The sequence below is a fragment of the Bacillus rossius genome, chromosome 1, assembly GCF_032445375.1.
Source record: "Bacillus rossius redtenbacheri isolate Brsri chromosome 1, Brsri_v3, whole genome shotgun sequence".
Taxonomy (NCBI): Eukaryota; Metazoa; Arthropoda; class Insecta; order Phasmatodea; family Bacillidae; genus Bacillus; species Bacillus rossius.
In genome coordinates, this window is record NC_086330.1 from 23549364 (window position 1) to 23566928 (window position 17565).

General features: G+C 38.9%; 1 protein-coding gene across 1 annotated transcript; it reads left to right on the forward strand.

Annotated features, from left to right (window-relative positions):
- Window positions 1-495: 495 nt before the first annotated feature.
- On the forward strand, window positions 496-15118 carry LOC134533105 (uncharacterized). The gene is made up of 8 exons (XM_063370360.1): window positions 496-1003; window positions 4425-4614; window positions 5021-5326; window positions 7640-7802; window positions 8227-8282; window positions 10741-10839; window positions 13559-13769; window positions 14267-15118. The coding sequence occupies exons 1-8, from the start codon at window positions 822-824 to the stop codon at window positions 14488-14490; spliced, it is 1431 nt and encodes a 476-aa protein (XP_063226430.1). The 5' UTR covers window positions 496-821; the 3' UTR covers window positions 14491-15118.
- The last annotated feature ends 2447 nt before the right edge of the window (window positions 15119-17565 follow it).

Genomic DNA, 17565 nt, shown 5'->3' on the forward strand with positions numbered 1-17565 from the left:
TTTACGAAAGATTACGACTATTGAAAACTACATATCAGTGAAAATGAAAGTTGCTGGTACCGTGTTGCGCGGAGGCTGCCAGCCTCTATGAGCTCCTGAGGATACTGCAGCTCTCACCGCGCGCGACCCCCTACCCTGCCAGCCCTCCCACGGAAACGTTTGATTTTCGTGGGAAACTGAACCGGCCAGGTTCGGGACAAGGCGCACAGTGAAACATAATTTTGATAGAAATGAAATATTAAATAATGTAAATAATGTCTAATAGTCTCCAGTGGAAAAAAAAAAAATACTTTACATTTGTTGTAGTTCGGTTGAGGTATATGCCACACCCGGCCGGATCCTTCCACCGACGTAGCACTTGTTACCTGGCGTTCGCCCCGTTGCACTCTCTACACTATGGTGCACGCACGATCGCGTACGGTGCACACGCCTTCGTGATACGTTGATGAGGCATAGCGGTCTATGCGACATTTAATACCGCCTCTGTCGACTGAGTTGCACGAAAAAGTACAGTATCGTAGTATATGGTTGAATTCTGCAGTTGTGCATAGTATTATTTCCTCTCGGCGACTCGAACTGAACTCCAAAGGGATTTTTTATTAACAATGACTGGCAACATTTGATTCATGTTGCTGTTGCTAAAGAGGTTGTGAGTGGTGATGGTTTTGTTTTAACATGTGATGTATTGTAATTTATAACTGTAGATTCTGACAAAGGTTACTACATACGGCTTCAAATTTGGGCATCCTGCAATAACGTGTTGATATTGTTTTCAATTAGTGTTAAAAATTCGTTTGAACGGTTTCAGTTAAGCATTTGGAATGGAGGAAAATGTTTTGTGTGAATCATTTGCAATAAGTGATGGAAACATACTCTCCGAAGATGTTGGCATGAGTAATTGTAATGCTTCAGTTTGCCACTCGCCTCCTGAAAGCAAAACAGATACAGTGTCGGCTGCGAACGATTTGCTTCAAAATGGAATTTTAATGGAAACTAATAAAGGGTAGGTATTAAAAACCAATTTACAATAAGGCACAAACACAGTCAGCATAAGCAGTTCACAAGCATTGCACATTACTATACGTAACAGTTAAACTTCACACAATTCAATCTAACTTGCGATAAGCATTAAGGTTAGAGGTGGGTCGCAGAGTATCACCCTGCTACTTTGTAACTGATACACGCCTGTATCAGGTACTGCAAACGAGTACACTATTCGAGTATCAAGTACTTTAGTATCAGTTTAGAATTCGCCTTGAACAACACCACGGCCAATGTGCGCAGAACCCGATCGCAGATGACGGTCACTTGGGCGGAGCTTGTGAAAGGGGAGGGAGCGGCACGACGAACAAGGGATAAAGAAGGGTAAGAATGTAGGGGAGGAAGCGCAGCGGAAGCCATTAAAGGAGAGGCCCAGAGCGAAATTGTTACGAGTCGTTTTGTTTATTGTCCCACATCAAAGTACGCTCAGTGCGCAGTGCGTGCTTCTTGCGAAGACTGAAGACTCTAGTTAGTACGCTAATAGCGATACAAGACCAAGGACACTGGTTCTAGATCCATCATCCTTAGGTGATAGATATGTGGATCTACGATCTAGGGAGCAAAGCTAAAACACCGTCTCGTTTAGTAATAAAACTAATGACATTTTAATATTAAAAAGTACATTAATAAAACATATAATATTTATATTTGTGCACCTAGCAACTATGAAAATGCAAATGAATTCTCAGTAGACCCTAATAACAGATGTAATCAACTTATGGACTTTCTTTTTTCGAAAACAATTAGTAACTAGTGTTTTCATACATAAAAAGATTACAATTTTATCAAAAATTAAAAATAAAAAAAACAGATAGGTATATTAGTAAGCAAACTATATCAATAGACATTTGAGTTACATCAGGCAGATAGCAGTGCCAATATTGATAAAAAAAACAAACACTTTGCAAGTTCAGTCACTATTTAACAAATAGTATTGCATTATAACTCAGTTTTTGTTTACACAAATTACACTTAGCAAACTCATTATTTTCCGTGAAAAAATTCCACACAAATGAAGTCTTTTTCCTGCACTTATCCATTCCTTATTTCACTATAAAGATACTAACTACAAAGCATGACAGCCCGGAACAATGTACATGGTAATACACGGCCAGGACGAACTGCAGTGAATGTTGAACTGATTGATACTGGCTGTATTAGGCGGGCATGAGCGTAACAGAGGTAGAGAATTACCGGGCGTGATAAATAATGTATCAGATTCTCCTTACGGTCGCACGGTCTGTGTACGTGGAGCTTTTTTTTTTACTGTTGGAGAGAAGTAAGAACAGGGAGGGGAAGTTGGAAGAGAGTGAGAAATACTCCTTTAACATTGGAAAGGGAGGGGGGGGGTGCTGCAGATTACAAAAGGCGTGGAAAGAGAACACCTATACCTTTTTACGCTGGTGATGACGGCACGGAGGATGTATAACCTGTAACGAGAATGCTGCTCAGCTACTTGTAACCAGTACATTACTGTATCAGTAACAGGTTGGAACCGATACCGAAAATTGCTGTAACAACCCACCTCTAATTAAGGTAGTTATCTAGGGGAATACGAAAATGCATATAACATAGTAACTAATTTTATAACACAGAATTGCGATATTTTAGGTAGTGTACCAGTAATTTAAATTTTTAACAGTTGATTAGCTACATTTAAAATACGCTAATAATGTGTGAACGGTTTGGTTAGTTAAGAAGGCCTGGTACACAGAATGAGGAACTACACGATAAAACATTTTGTGTGACAGTATTTGACGTCCATGTATTTATATAAAAACATTGCACAAAGAATCATACACGACACGATGCCACATAACTGTCGCGATCAGACACAAGGTGACAATATTGAATGACCGCTCCAACTTCATCATGAGCAGACTGTCTGATGGCTGCAGTGTTTTCTGCATTCACAAGTTTCAAAAATTTGTCAACAAAGGCATGTTGAAGTGTGTGTATAGCTGACTAGTTAAAGACTTGTTTTTCACATTTAATTTGAGAGAATATTCTCTTGTTGGTCTAAACTATTTTAATTGATTTTTCCTCACTATGGAGTTGGATGCAGATAAGTTAGTTTGTTCAGTACATGAGATAACTATTTTATATAATCCATGTTTGAGGTAGTATCATGACAATAATTGTCTGATTCTGTGTGCGCCCAGCCTAAGTAAGGTAAATATGTAGTGTACGGATTATCGTCAAAAAATTTTTTAAAAATCTGAAATAACTTTCATTATATGCTCTTTTACGTCCTCTTTTCATTACAGCCTGCGGAGATAAGAAATTCCAATTACTTTTGGAGATATCGCCGTTCTTATTTTGCAATACAAGACCTATGTAATCATTCGATCGCCGCAATTTTATATTTTGCCGTGTGTGTGTGAATGCCTAAATAACAGAATTTTTCCATTAGGTAAGGTTAGTTACATTATAAATACTGCAAAATAAACGGAAATTAAAATTAATATCAATTAATTTTACTTGTATAGTTTTAAGTATTTATAATGTAACTGACCTGACCTAACAAAACGGGACAAAGGTAGATTAGGTCAGGTCAGCTACATTATAAATACTTTGAAACTGAATGTACATTAAAAATAATAAAATTAATTTTAATGGTTGTTTAGTTTTAAAGTATTTATAATGTAGCTGACCTGACCTAACAAACTGGGACAAAGGATGAACAGTAGGAACTTACGTAATTTTCTTTTTACTTATTACTTGCGCAACAAATAAAACATTAAAATTTGAAACGTTAAAAACTCACCTAAGTTAGAGGCGGGTACAATTCATTTCCCATTAGTAGAAAATGATGTCATTCACGTACGTCGCGGAAAAAAAAAAATCATACTTGTAAACAAGCAACAATAAATTATGAATGCTGCATGAGTGCACAGGATGAAAAATAAAAAATTCGATATCTCGTAAAGTATTTGGAATTTCTTATCTCCGCCGGGTTTAATGAAAAGAGGAAGTTAAAGAGCACAGAATAAAAGTAATTTCGAAATTTAAAAATTTTTTTTAACAAATATCCCCCAAATATGAAAATTAAAAAATTTGATATCTCATAAAGTATTTGGAATTTTTTATTTCCGCAGGCTGTAATGAAAAGAGGATGTAAAAGAGCATATAATGAAAGTTATTTCAGATTTTTACAATTTTTTTTGACGATAATCCGTACACTACATAGTAATTTAGCTGACCTAAATTTTCAATTTTTTTTTTTTGCATGAATCAGCAAAATTATCATTGATATATTTTCAGCTAGTCTTGTGTTTCGTGAATATGTTTTGTTTTGTTTGCCACAATGTTCAACAGTCATCGCAGACTTGGTTTAGGTCACGTTCTGGAAAGCTGACGATGCCGTGTCGATGGGGTTGCAGGTTGGTCTGCCTGTCGCTGAAGGACGTGCTGTCGACGGACGTGGGCGGCCTCAAGCTGTCCATGGAGGACTTCCAGAACGTGGCCGTGCAGCTGCTGAGCCAGCACGGCGGCACGGTGTGCGCGACCGGCTCGGAGTCGACCCCTGGCAACATCTTCCTCAGCATCTCGCCGGGGTCCATCGCAGACATGGTGCGTCCGCAGGCTCCCTCTCCTCGGGCTCTCTCGTCTGTTGTCGGAATGTAACAATGAAAGTGCACTAGTTCAGAGTCAATAATCGCGTTGTGGTTGTCACCGAACTGGTTAAATTTTATTAATTTTAATATGAAATTTGTTTGAGTGATGAATAAGAAATTAATTAAAGATTTGGGGCTAGGGGGGGGGGGGGGATTTGAACCCCTAAACCCCCCCCCCCCCTTGGTTACGCCCCTGATCCTTACTATATTTTTTTTAATGTTAATAAGATATTCTTCTGTCGAAACTTTGAATGTTTGGCATAGCACCTGTCAGAAAAAAAGCCACCTTGTGCGCGACATCTTGTTTTCATGTTGTCGCTGATAGTGAGTGGAGAAGGAACGAGACAGCTTGTTGTGTGCAGGACGAGTGTCTGCCCCTGGAGGTGGTCCTGGACGTGAAGGAACCGGGCCAGCTGCGGTCGGTCTGCAAGAGGCAGCCGCCCAAGGGAGCGAGGGCCAAGCCGGCGGCCGCCCGGCAGGCGGGGCAAGGGCCCTCGCCCGCCCCCGCCTCCGCCCCGTCGCAGCAGAAGAGGCGGGGGGGCTGGCCCAAGGGGCGCAAGAGGAAGCCGCAGCTCGAGGAGATGCACCCCCCGAAGGCCCCGGCCACGGGATACGTGCTCTTCCTCAACGAGAAGCGCAGGAACTACAAGGACTTGCCGTTTCCCGAGGTGAGAGAGCGCAGGGAAATATTTCCGATCAGCATTTGAACGTGTTGACATAAAAATTTCAATTTTAAAGTAATATAATATGAGTACATCAGAAAAACTGTCACTATGGCCAGTGGCATAGTTGTATTATTTAGGTGAGTGTACGGAGGACATTCTTGGGTACGGTATCAACACTAACCTCTCAAGCTTAACTTAGCCACATAAGTCATTATTCCTGTTCATAATTAAGTCATTATTCCTGTTAGATATGTTAGTTTTTCCAGAAAAGTATTTTTGGAAATATTTACAGCTAAACAGGAAAATTTTCCAAGTTATACTTTCATAGATACTCAAAAAATAAATTTTATCAATTTTTTAACACAAATATAACAAAATAACAAAAGAAGTAAGTCATTAGGTGGTAAAGAAAGACAAAATTTACTATTACTATGTACCTTATATAAGGACTAGTGACTCACCCATCTTCACACAGATGCAATTTACTAATGTGGCATCATTTAGGTTAAATAAGGAGGTACTTATAAGTGCGAAGTTTTCGTGTGAAAAATATATACATACGTACTGCCCATGACTATAAAATTTCTTTGTAAACAAACTTACAGCTTTGTTCTTATCTGACAACACTAACAGATTTTATTTAGAAGTCACATGTAAAAGGTCTTCATATAGCTGTCTTTTTGAAAAGCACTCAACACTCAAGTCTTTTAATGGTAGATCCGTTGGTTGTAAATGGAGTCAATGGAATTAAAATAATAGTTTGCACATGATATGGTGTAAAGGTTAGTTTTGATCTAAATTAAATGCCTAAGGTAACTCACATATTTATTAGGATAAGAATTAATACTGTGTATTTCGGTCAAAATATCTTCACAAATAACTCATTATTTTAATCATTTTTGAAAGATCAAAAGGGTTTCTGTGAGTTTTCCTTAAAAGGTTGACATATTCTATTGTGAACTTTTCTTTTGGCTTTCTTAAGACCTACAATTCTGCAGTACATTAATTTGATGTATCAATCACATCTTTTAACCAATTAATTGTAAAACATCAAGATTTCTCTGTCTTTTTTAATTAAATATGAATTTATAAACACTAAGTGATGGTGATAACCACATCACAATCCATTGTGTAGTTTAGAAGAAGTAAGCGAACAAACAGACAAACACATACTATTTAAGGTTAAGGATACTCCATAGCTAACAGACAAACACATACTATTTAAGGTTAAGGATACTCCACAGCTCTATATCTATGTTTCAGCATAAAAAATTTTTAAGTGAACTATATTAAAATAGTAATTTAAATTTTACGAGTGGTATAAAATGTTTCTAATAGAGGATAAATACGTACTTAGAACCGTATTAATTTTCCTTAAATTATGAAAATCTAAGTTAGTTATAAAAAAAAAGGAAATTTTTCCAGAAAAATACATTGTTATGTAAGGGTTCCAGCTTCCGGCACCAAATGTAATGGCTGTTATTGGGATGAGGGTCTTGGCTTTTGTATCTGACACCACCAGAGTAAACTCTGGAAGGAAGGTGATGAGGAAGGAGAGGGGATAAGGTTGAAGAGAGGTCAGGACCATAGTAGGCGGAATTCGGATCACTGGACCTTTGCACTTGTTGGTAAAGTATTTGCCTTGGTCTTGGGACTCATGAGCTATACTCAAAAACTAGTCCATGCTTGTCCTGTTCTATACGCAAGCTATTTATTTACAATTCACGGATCTGCCCTGCACAGCTTTGGTTGCTGGATGCTCTCACTTTCTCTAGGATCTAACTGGAGACTTCCAGCGCGCGCTACCCGAGAACAGTACCTCGTGAGAGTGCAGTGGAGGGACAGACAGATGGATGAGAGGTGATCGTTGGGTAGAGAGTGTGGGGAGAGGGGTAGTAGAGGAGTAGTGGTGAGTCAGAAGCAGGGAGGAGGGAAAAACAGTTTATGAAAAGGGGAACTACAGAGTAGAGAGAGCGGAGGGAAATAAAAGGAAAAATTATCATGTTAGAAGAGTCTATGATGAGGGGAGTGAAGATCAAGGGGAGGGGGGATGAAGTGTACCACATGTACAAAGGCGGCAGGTGGATAGGGGACTGGACCGCTTTCATAAGAAGCATGAGGAAGGAGGAACGAGTGAGAGCTGTAATTATCCCCGGGGGAGGGGGGGGTACAAATGATTTAATATACAGGGAGGGGGTGTAAAAGATATGGAAGAGGAAATGGGTATTGGGGGAGAAGTTTTTTTGGTACGGAGCATCTTTCCGAAGGTGTTCTTGTGTAGTAGCGTGACAGGATGTGTGGCGATGACGGTTGCAGGTTACGAAGCTGCTGGGCAACGAGTGGAGCAAGCTGAGCCTGGACGACAAGAAGGTGTACCTGGAGCAGGCGGAGGTGGAGAAGAAGCGGTACCGCGAGGAGCTCAGGGCGTACCGCCAGTCCGACGCCTACCAGGCGTTCCTCAACAGGAAGAGAGCCAAGCGTAGGTTGTTCCGGGCGAGACCCCTTCCTCACGCCACGCCATTATGGCTTTGGTGATTTCTTCCTCTATTTGTCTACCCTGATTATCAGCACGTAAATCACATACAACGTCTTGCCAAGCTTTATCACGTGAGCGACTTCAGGAGGTGGCAACAGTTATGGGTAATGAGGGTTGAAAAATCCAAAATGGCTGGGTAAGATCCTCCTTAAGCAAAATATGCACTAGAGTTAAAATAGGTGGTAATATATTCTGCATTTAGCATTATGTTGGCCTCGTAAATTTTTGTTGAATCAGTAAATACATTTAACGAATGGTTCAACTTTACATTTCTGCATACATCCTTCCTGGCATTTAATATTTTATTTATTACTTAGTTCATGGAAATGGCAATAAACTGAAATCTTTAGGGTTATTTATTTTGCAGATCTTCAAGGAAATGGCACAGAAGAGTCTGACATGGATGCTACAGATGAGATAGAGGTGAGTAGTGTGTTTGCATCTTTCTGTTTCCATTGTGTTGGGCATACCCATTTGAAACCACTGCCTTGGTTGGTTTGGTTAAAATTGTGAAACCAAGGCTAAACCTATTGTTTTCAATTCCGCTGGCTTACTTTTTCTAAACTTAATAATGTTTTCGAATCATTTTGATTTATTTGACATATGCCCTTTTTTTTTTAGCCAATTTAACCACCAAAAAATAAGTTACTACATTTTTTAAATGTAGAGATTTTAATTTGTAAGTCCTTTAAAAATATTTCTAAAAGATGTTTACTGTACCTGAATCTCAGCAATATAATTCTATATGCTACCTTGCTTTGGACCTTATAAATTCAACCAAAGGGAAGGGTGAGCAAAGTAGTAATACCAAATAAAAAAATTAGTGTAAAGACCAGTTAGCTTTATTGGTGTTTTTCCCCAAAGTCTTACTATCTCTTAACTCAACAAAATGAAAGCACTTCATGGAATCATCAAAATTTACTTTCAAGCAAAAGCCAAATTCACAAAAATGCAATTATACAATTAAATAACTTAGATAGTTTATCATTAAAATGGGGAACACTACAATCGCTGGTGTATACAGGTAACTGATTTGTGTCACTGTGCAAAGTTAATCATATCCCTCAATAACCATTACTTGCAAGTAATTTATTTATGTGACACAATTTATTCAGTGCACCAAGCCAATCATTAGTGCAGATTAAAGAGGATATAAATTAATTATACACACTGTTTGAAACACTATTGCTTGGCCAACTCGTGCTTTAAACGTATAAAATTATGTAAATATAAATAATCTCCTGTATTAATATAAATACATTAAAACAAGAATTGATTGAAAATAGAATATTAAAATGAATATAACAACACACTCAATTGTGAGTCCTTGAACCAAACAATTCTCCCTTAAACCTCTTTTTTTACTTTATCACCATAAATATTAATGAGTTCATGATGTAGGCAAATCTCACTATAATGTCTTTCCAACAAACTTTTATTGTATCAAGAAAAATTACAGAGGCCAAAATGTAAGACATTTTCATGATACTGTCTTTCAAACAAATTAATACTTTATTACAATAAATATTTATGAGCTCAAGAAATTATAAATGTTCGCTGTAGTGTATTTCAAACAATTAATTTAAAAGCCTAACGTCTTGTTTGTGAGCACTCAGAAAATTTAGTTTTTACTATTACTTTACTTTTAAAGTTTAAACTGTTGTTTGCAACTACGTACCTTCTCATTATCTTTTATTTTATAACCAACCATCAGAATACAAAACATTTTATTTAACTAACATTTTTATTACCTATTTTACATAATTTTGAATCCAACTTTTCATAATAGCGCAGATTTAAATATTAGTGTCAGCATGCATTTAGCTTTGTTTGCCATGATATCCATGGCGGACATTATTTTTTCAAACAAAATGTAATCTTTTTTTATTATTGTAAAACTCAATATACTAACCTCCAAAACAGTTTTGCGTAACCCACATAAACACTTGGGGAGGGAAACTTACAGTTTGAATCACTGGATGAAGAATCTCGCGTGAAATAAAATCACACCCGCATAATTATTCATCAGCTGTAGCTAATGAACATGACATGACGGACACTGCAGCTTACCATTTCGTTCCAGCACCATCATGGCCAGGTGTTGCGCACCACAATGCAACATTCCCTTTTGACGAAAACTCCAAGATGTCTGTAAAATCACAGCAACAAATAATCGGTGGACGATATTAACATAGCCCATTCTGTATTAATCCTGGACTCAGTGGCTATCACCATCATTGAATCACGAACATCGTTGCCACGCCCAACTCACGTGTTTTACCACGCGACACTCCTTTCTACAGCATAACAAGTTTCCACAGCATGTCATGCATAACTAGCATTAAAATTGCAATATGACAATATTGTTTTGTTCGGACACATCCGCACTCGGCAAGTCGTAGCCATTCAGTTTCTCCGCCGAAGTAAAGCGCTTCCTCGGAAACTCGCTCAAAGACAAACCACTTCACACTCCCCGCTGGCCTCGTCATAGCACATCAGAGGTGCACCAAGACACAGAGAGCGCTCTAGTGACAGACAGGAATACTACCAGAAAATCTTACACACCATGAGGTGGCTCACCGCGTGGCAGTCAGCTCAACTACCAGACCTGTGCGAGACCAGGCACGTCCCGAAAACAAATCCACACACTGCCCGCGCCGGGCGGAGCACCTCGGAACACGAAACAAATGTGGCGATCACCACATGTATTGTTGTAAACCTTGGAGTTTGTCAATACACAGTATTATTTGACACTCAGTTTGTAGGGGTAATGCTGCTAGGTAAGTCACCGAGACATTTTTGTGACATTGATAACAACTTATCTGAAAGGTGACTTACAAGTTGTAGATGTGATCGAATGGTTAACGTATGGTTGATGCAGGACGAAGACAACGAGGAGTTGTATTGCCGCACTTGTGACCAATGGTTCAGTTCGCTTCACAACAAGAAAGAACACTTGTATGGGAGGCAGCACCTGCAGGTATGAACATACTAAAGAGTAAATATAATCTGCGTTTATGTGAACGATCTTGAGAGCACTATCGTAGATCCTTGCCATCCAATTGTGTAGCCTTCCTGCTGCATTTTAAAATTAACATCACGGTAGGTTTGCCGACTTTTTCTGCACCACAGTCATATAGTAAGGTCTGGCATCTTCCTATCCTTCTCCATGGCGCGACCTGTTCGCTAAGTGAAGGTCGTGACGCCTTGCAAACTAACAGCGCTAGCAGTAGCTTAGCCCAGTGTTAACATTGGGTTTAATGGTAGTTTTGTATATTTTTAAAACATTTTTTGCAGATTTTTTTTTTATTTAGGAGCTTCATAAGTGCTTAATATGTAACATATGTGCAATTTTCCGCATTATCGGGTGAAGTTAAAGTGGTAAGAGTGTGGAACCCAAACAAATACATTTCTCCCATAAGAAAACATAACTGTCTAGTGCATATTTAAAACATGAAGATTTCTTACGTTAAACTTTTTTATCTTCAAGCAAGTTTAATTCTTAAGTCAGTAAAAACTCGTTAGGATAGTTTTGATGTTTTGAATCATTATGAAATAACTGTATCAAATCAGTGATTCAGATGAGTTTTTTGATCCAGTAATTTTATTTTTGATGTAAACATATTTCATTAGTATAAATGTTAAAATTATAGGACTATACATTGGCTTTTATGTTATGACTAAGCAAGATGTAAACTTTGGCTTACTTGAATTAATATACACAAGATTACACAAAATAAAATAACTTTTTAATGACTTAACCTTGTTTGATGATAAAATGAACAGTAATATTTCTGTTTTAAATATGCAATTAACATATAACACATCCTTTCTTATGGTTGAAATGCATTTGTTTGGTTTCCACATTTTCTCCACTTCAACTTTAACTGACAAATGCAGAAAAATTGCAAGTTACTGTTATGCATTAAAACTTATGAAACTATTAAATAAAAGGAAAATCATAATCTGCAAATGAAGTCTTGAAAAGTTACAGAATTACAAATAATAGTCAAATGTATACAAAACTCCCATTAAACCCAATAAAAGTCTGGACTAAGCTACTACTAGAGTCGTTAGATTGCAAGTCGCTGCGAGCTTTACTAAGCAGACTGAGAATTAAGGGAAGTTGCTCAATCTATCTATATGGCCATTTTCTGCACCAGTATACAAAATATTATCATGGTTCTAATATGTCTAAAACAGGAGACTAGTTCCATTGGTCTGCCAATTCAAATACAAGCATTTCTATAGTTGTCATGTTTAAGTTAAACGCCGAGCTAATTTCCACATTTCACTGCTAACTGGCTGTGTACCAAGTAGCGTGCAAGTTCGTTTATTCTTAGTAGCTGTCTGTAAATTTTTTTCTTTATTAAATTATACTGATTAGACTTTTGTATGCATGTACAGTGCCACCTTTTTATCATGTGCTCCTGGCGACTTCAAAACTGTCAAAAGCAGAGAAACTGCATGTTTGGTGTGTTTCAGTACCTATATCGAAATTCATGGTTAAAAAAAAACCAATTCAATGTAGGAGGCCAGGTAAATAATGCTACACCACTACAGTAATGTGAAGTTACGCTAGATTGTTTTGTGCTATGTTTGGCTGGAATGGTTGGCTAACAAACTATGCTGTTTGACCATCATTAGTCTCTTGATGTCAGCTGCAAGTTAACGTGCAAGTCAACTGTGTTCTTAAATGCAGGTTGATCTGTGTGGGGTACAGTCCTCCTTTTTATATTTATCAAACAACCTCCAAATGTTGTTTCTTCTGGTTGGACCTTGCCAGTAGGAATGATGAAGGGCTCAAAACAAATTAATATGTGATTTTCAACCCATTACAAGTGGATGTCACTTCAATGATGTACATAGGGTTTTTCTGTATATGTGGTCAGAGCCCCAAATTTTTACCTGGTACGTGTTTTTTGACCGAGCGAGTTGTAATCCCCAAGTTCCACAAGTTGAGTTAGTTCTGTCTGTCTCTAATGACTTTGGTTTTGACAAGGTGGTAAACCTAAATTTTTTTTTAAATATATTTTTAAGAATGTACTAATAACAAAATAACAATAATTATAAGTGAAAACAATTATCTATTCAGATTACCAAACCAGGGTAACAACCTCGAGTCAGAAATAATATGTTTTGCAAAAATTACAAAAATTCGTACTGTTTTTATAAAAGTTACTGACTTGTTTCATATATTACAATTATTATTTTTGAATGAAATCTTAAAATGTTGTTTTACTAACTATTTTCTCAGCTTCTATAAATTTCAGTTGACACAACAGGTTTAATATTATCGGTGGTCTATATATTGTGGATACCGAAAATTAACTGGAGAGACTGGCGGGTTTGAATTATTGCAGTAACAAATAGTATATCCCTAGAGATCGGAAAAATTCGCGGATTCATTTCACGATATGATAGAATCCGAACAACTTTACCTTTATATTGCTTCTCTGATTGGTTCACAGTTTATCTGATGGACTATGAGCCAATGAAAAACCTTCAACCAAAACAGCATCGAATCGCAAGCGTCCATGTTGACAGGTATCACGAGTCAGTAGCCAATGAGCAGGTGGCATTTGACCGAGTGTGTAGGGGATTATGGAGTCTATCCTAGAGGTCATCCAAAGCGCGAATTTTTCCAGTCTCTATATATCCCTAACAGTTTTGTGCAGCGTTGTGGATGCTGATTGCAGTCCATCGCGGGGGACTTCTCCAAGAAGGGCCAGGCGGGCGAGCAGGAGGGGGGCAGCTCTACCCACTCCATGTCGACGTCCCTCGACGAGTCCAGCATGGACGGCACTGTGTTCTCGGGAGGGGGGCAGTGCCGAGGGGCGAGGTGCCGTCCGCCAGAGGCTGCCCCCGACATGGAGGCCGCCCTGTCTCGGGTCATGGCCACCTACCAAGGTTAGGTCCTGCTGGCTACAGGATGGCCAGCGACAGAGGAAACGTGGAAAAGTCAGGGGATTTTCAGCAACAGTGAGAATCAAGGGAATTTCTTAAATAGTAGGGGAATTTTTTTGAAGGATGAGTTTACTGAAAAATTAAATTTACAGCAGTGTTGAAAAAAGTTTTTTACCCATCCTCTTCCTGTTACGGAATATTTTGTGGTGTTTATATCCTTGTTGACAACAGCAATTTTTTGCTTAATTTTGTGTTTTTTTGTCTTTTTTGGGTTTTATTATTTATTATTTTTTTATTTTTTAGTTTTTCTTCAACAGAAAAAGTTCTTAGCAATGGCGTATGTCCAAAAACTTATATCAAGTGCACTCCCATTGCACAAATCTTTCAAAGATAATAGCAAGTTACACTTCACATTTCACCGTTGCACATTTGGTGTTCCTGTTAAGAACTACGTGGGTGTTAGATAATTTGACCCGAACGAGCTGGGTGTGTGTGTTCAGGGCGGGAGCGTGAGATCAGGGTGCTGAGCGGAGAGCGGGAGAGGCTGGAGACGGAGAACTCGGCGCTGGCTCGCCGGGCGGACGGGCTGAAGGGCCGGGTGGCGGGCCTGCTGGAAGGGCTGGAGGGGGAGCGGAGACGGGGCGGAGAGCTGGAGCAGCAGCAGTTCGACCTGCTCGCCCGGCTGGCGTCCCTGCTCTGCCCGGCCCCGAGCGCCCTCTCCTAGCGCAGCGGCGGGTCTGTGAACACCCCTGGAAAAAACACTATCAACAGATTTCCTTGCCTTGAATCTTTATAAACAAGTTTTCCTGTAATAAGTTTAAGGTTTTTTTTTTGTCCCTCTGGAAACTTTGTACCAGGGCCTTAATGTATTTTGGGCCATGTTTATAGTGTTTCCTCGTCCTGGAAAGTCACAAGACTTGCTCTCGTAACATGCAAACTCAGTAGAAAACCTTTTTTTGCATTTTTAAATGAAGAGGAAAAATAACTACTTAAATAAGGGAAAAGTGTGAATGAAGGTAAAGTCTAAAAACACCCAATGTGCACTCTTTTTTTTTCCCATGCAATCTTTAAAAAACAATATTTCATAAATGAGAGTAGTAAAAAAAAATATAAACCAAATGCAGAATGGGGCTACTATTTTATATGTAGACCAATGTCAATATTTTACGTTACATAATGAAAGTGCCACTTGTACTACCATGCGTAAAGGCTGAAAGCTTGTGTTAAAAGTAGGCCTGTGTGAAAATCATTTTTTTAGTGTGAATTGAATATAAATACGAATACCAAATTATTCTCGAGTAAGAATATACAATTCAAATAGTAAAACTGAGAATTGTATACCCAAAAAAAAATTTTTCCACATCATATAATAAATACAATTGTGTGTGTGTGTGTGTGTGGGGGGGGGGGGGGGGGGGGTAAATGTGTGGTGTAGTGGCATCTGAAAAATTAGACAAATAATACTAAAGTGAAAGTCAGCTTAAGTCAGTTACAATAATTTATTATACAGTACACTCCCTATTTAACGCGGTTGTCGGGGGACATAACTTTTACCGCGTTGTTGCATAACCGCGATGTTTCGATGTGACCAAGGTCAAAAGTCATAAAACACCGCCTGTGTTCTAATAGGTTGGCAAGCACGCACAGTATAGACGGCCCGCCGTTGTGCGGACTTTTTTCACTAAACGCGGGTGAAAAAATAAAAATAATAAATTTTAAAGATAAATATTAAATGTTGAATTGTTTTTATTTTTCCGCGTGCCGCGCACAGTTTGTCGCACGGCCTACGAGCGCGCCACACGCCGCCATACACACGTGCGGCACACACGCTGCTGCCAGTCTCGTGGTGTCAGCCACAGTATCTGCTTCGTCAGTGTCCGTAACAAAGTAAGTGCAGTGTGTGCGGTTACACACGATTCTGTGGTCGAAGTCTTCTAAAAAGAAAGGCCGTAGTGATACTTCAAACCGAATATGAATCGCAAAGTACCGAGTTTGATTGACAAAATAAAAATTCTATATTTACTTACAGATAGCTTGTCTTTTGCAGAAGTAGGCCGCAGATACAGGAAAAAACGATTCTAGCATTCGTACAATAAAAATAAAGAATCGTCTATCGTGTCAAGTGGTTAAACTTTATTATCCATGCTTACAGTAAATTATAAATGGTCACGTGTGGGAAACAAAAATTGCGCCAATTTAATTTTAGCGCAATCAGTGACGCCGTATTAAAAACCGTGTTTAACTATGTCTTTACTTATTTCACCAAACGCTGTGTCGAGTTGCTGAGTGTGTGTGGCTCGGATCGGCAAGTGTTATATTCCCCAGCCTCTGGTTAAAGGTCGGGAGACCTTTACACATAAACATTTCCGGGACTTGTTTACTACCTCACGGCAAAAGTGGTACAGTATGGTTCATGTAAGTATTGGACCACTGTGAATTCCTGGGCAAAGATTAAAAATACGCTAGCTGATTTACTTTACTATTTAATGTTAAAACATTATACCAAAGTAAAAAGATGAACGTGTATAATACAATGAATTACCCAATAATATTACGTCTGTAGGTTTAAGTTGTAACAAAACATTTATATACAGATGTCCAGTAAAGTACCAATTAAGATTCTGGAGTGGAATTTTAAACACCGGACTACCTGATTTTGCCGTGTACGCAGGGACGCTGCTCAGTCAAGTGACTCATGCTCTGCCTGTGTGCTGCGTGAACACATTCCCTCCCCCACCCCCCCTCTTCATGTTTATGCCCGCTCTAATCTCTACCTCTCTCCATATTCTCGGCTCGCCTATCCCTACCCAGCGCTTGCCGACAACCAAGCCTATCCAACATCAATCCCCAGCCGAGTCACGCTGGATAATGTCGCTGGACGGTGGGCTTTATCAGGTCCCCGTTCCGATGCTTCATTTGTGAGATAAAGCGATGTTAAGAACTAGTGTTTCAGAAAATATCACTGGGCTGGATTGGACCATAATTTGAAAACCCTACAAGATAAAGGAATAATGTACGGAGATATCTTGTTTAGAATTTCACTGCGGACATTTTCTACGCCTAGCCTTTTTTCTGCCCGATGCTTAGTTTATTAGTTACAACGCAAAATTATCCTAATCTGCTGTCAACCATTTATTCCATTATTATTCATTTCTGACTGGGGGACATGGTTGGACCCGCGATATACCCGATTCCGCGATCAATCGAGGCGCGATATACCGGGAGTTTACTGTATGTAAAATGTGGTTAAAATATTTTAATCTGGAAAAAAAATTGTTTTTTTTTTTTATGCTACTTACTTACCCAACATAACTAACCAACCAACCTTTCATTTCACATTCTATTAGTCTTATTACAGTAAAACCTTTTTGTTGCGACCCCATTTATTGCGACCACCTCTCTATTACAACCCGATTTATAGGAACCGTGAAAAAAATGCTGAAAATCCTGAAAATAATGCTGAAATGCTGAAAATAAGTTTCTTGTGGTGAGTAGCATGTTACTGCGTTCCTCTTGCAGAGTGCTGTACTGCCGTAGGCAGCGCATATCTAAAAATAGATACCACTTCCTGTCGACCGCTGTCAGTGCTTGACAATCCCCATTCCATGTCCCTTTGCCGGCAGGGTGCAGATAAAGGTTTTTGTGGCAACGTGTTTACGTTCAGCATTTTGCGAGTGTCTAGTGTGGTACGCAGTTAAGGCAAAGCTACCTGCTGGATTTCTCTTGATTTTGATTACTATCGGTTGACAATACACAGCGACCGACTGGATGCACGCCCGCCTCGACTTGTTTTAACTGC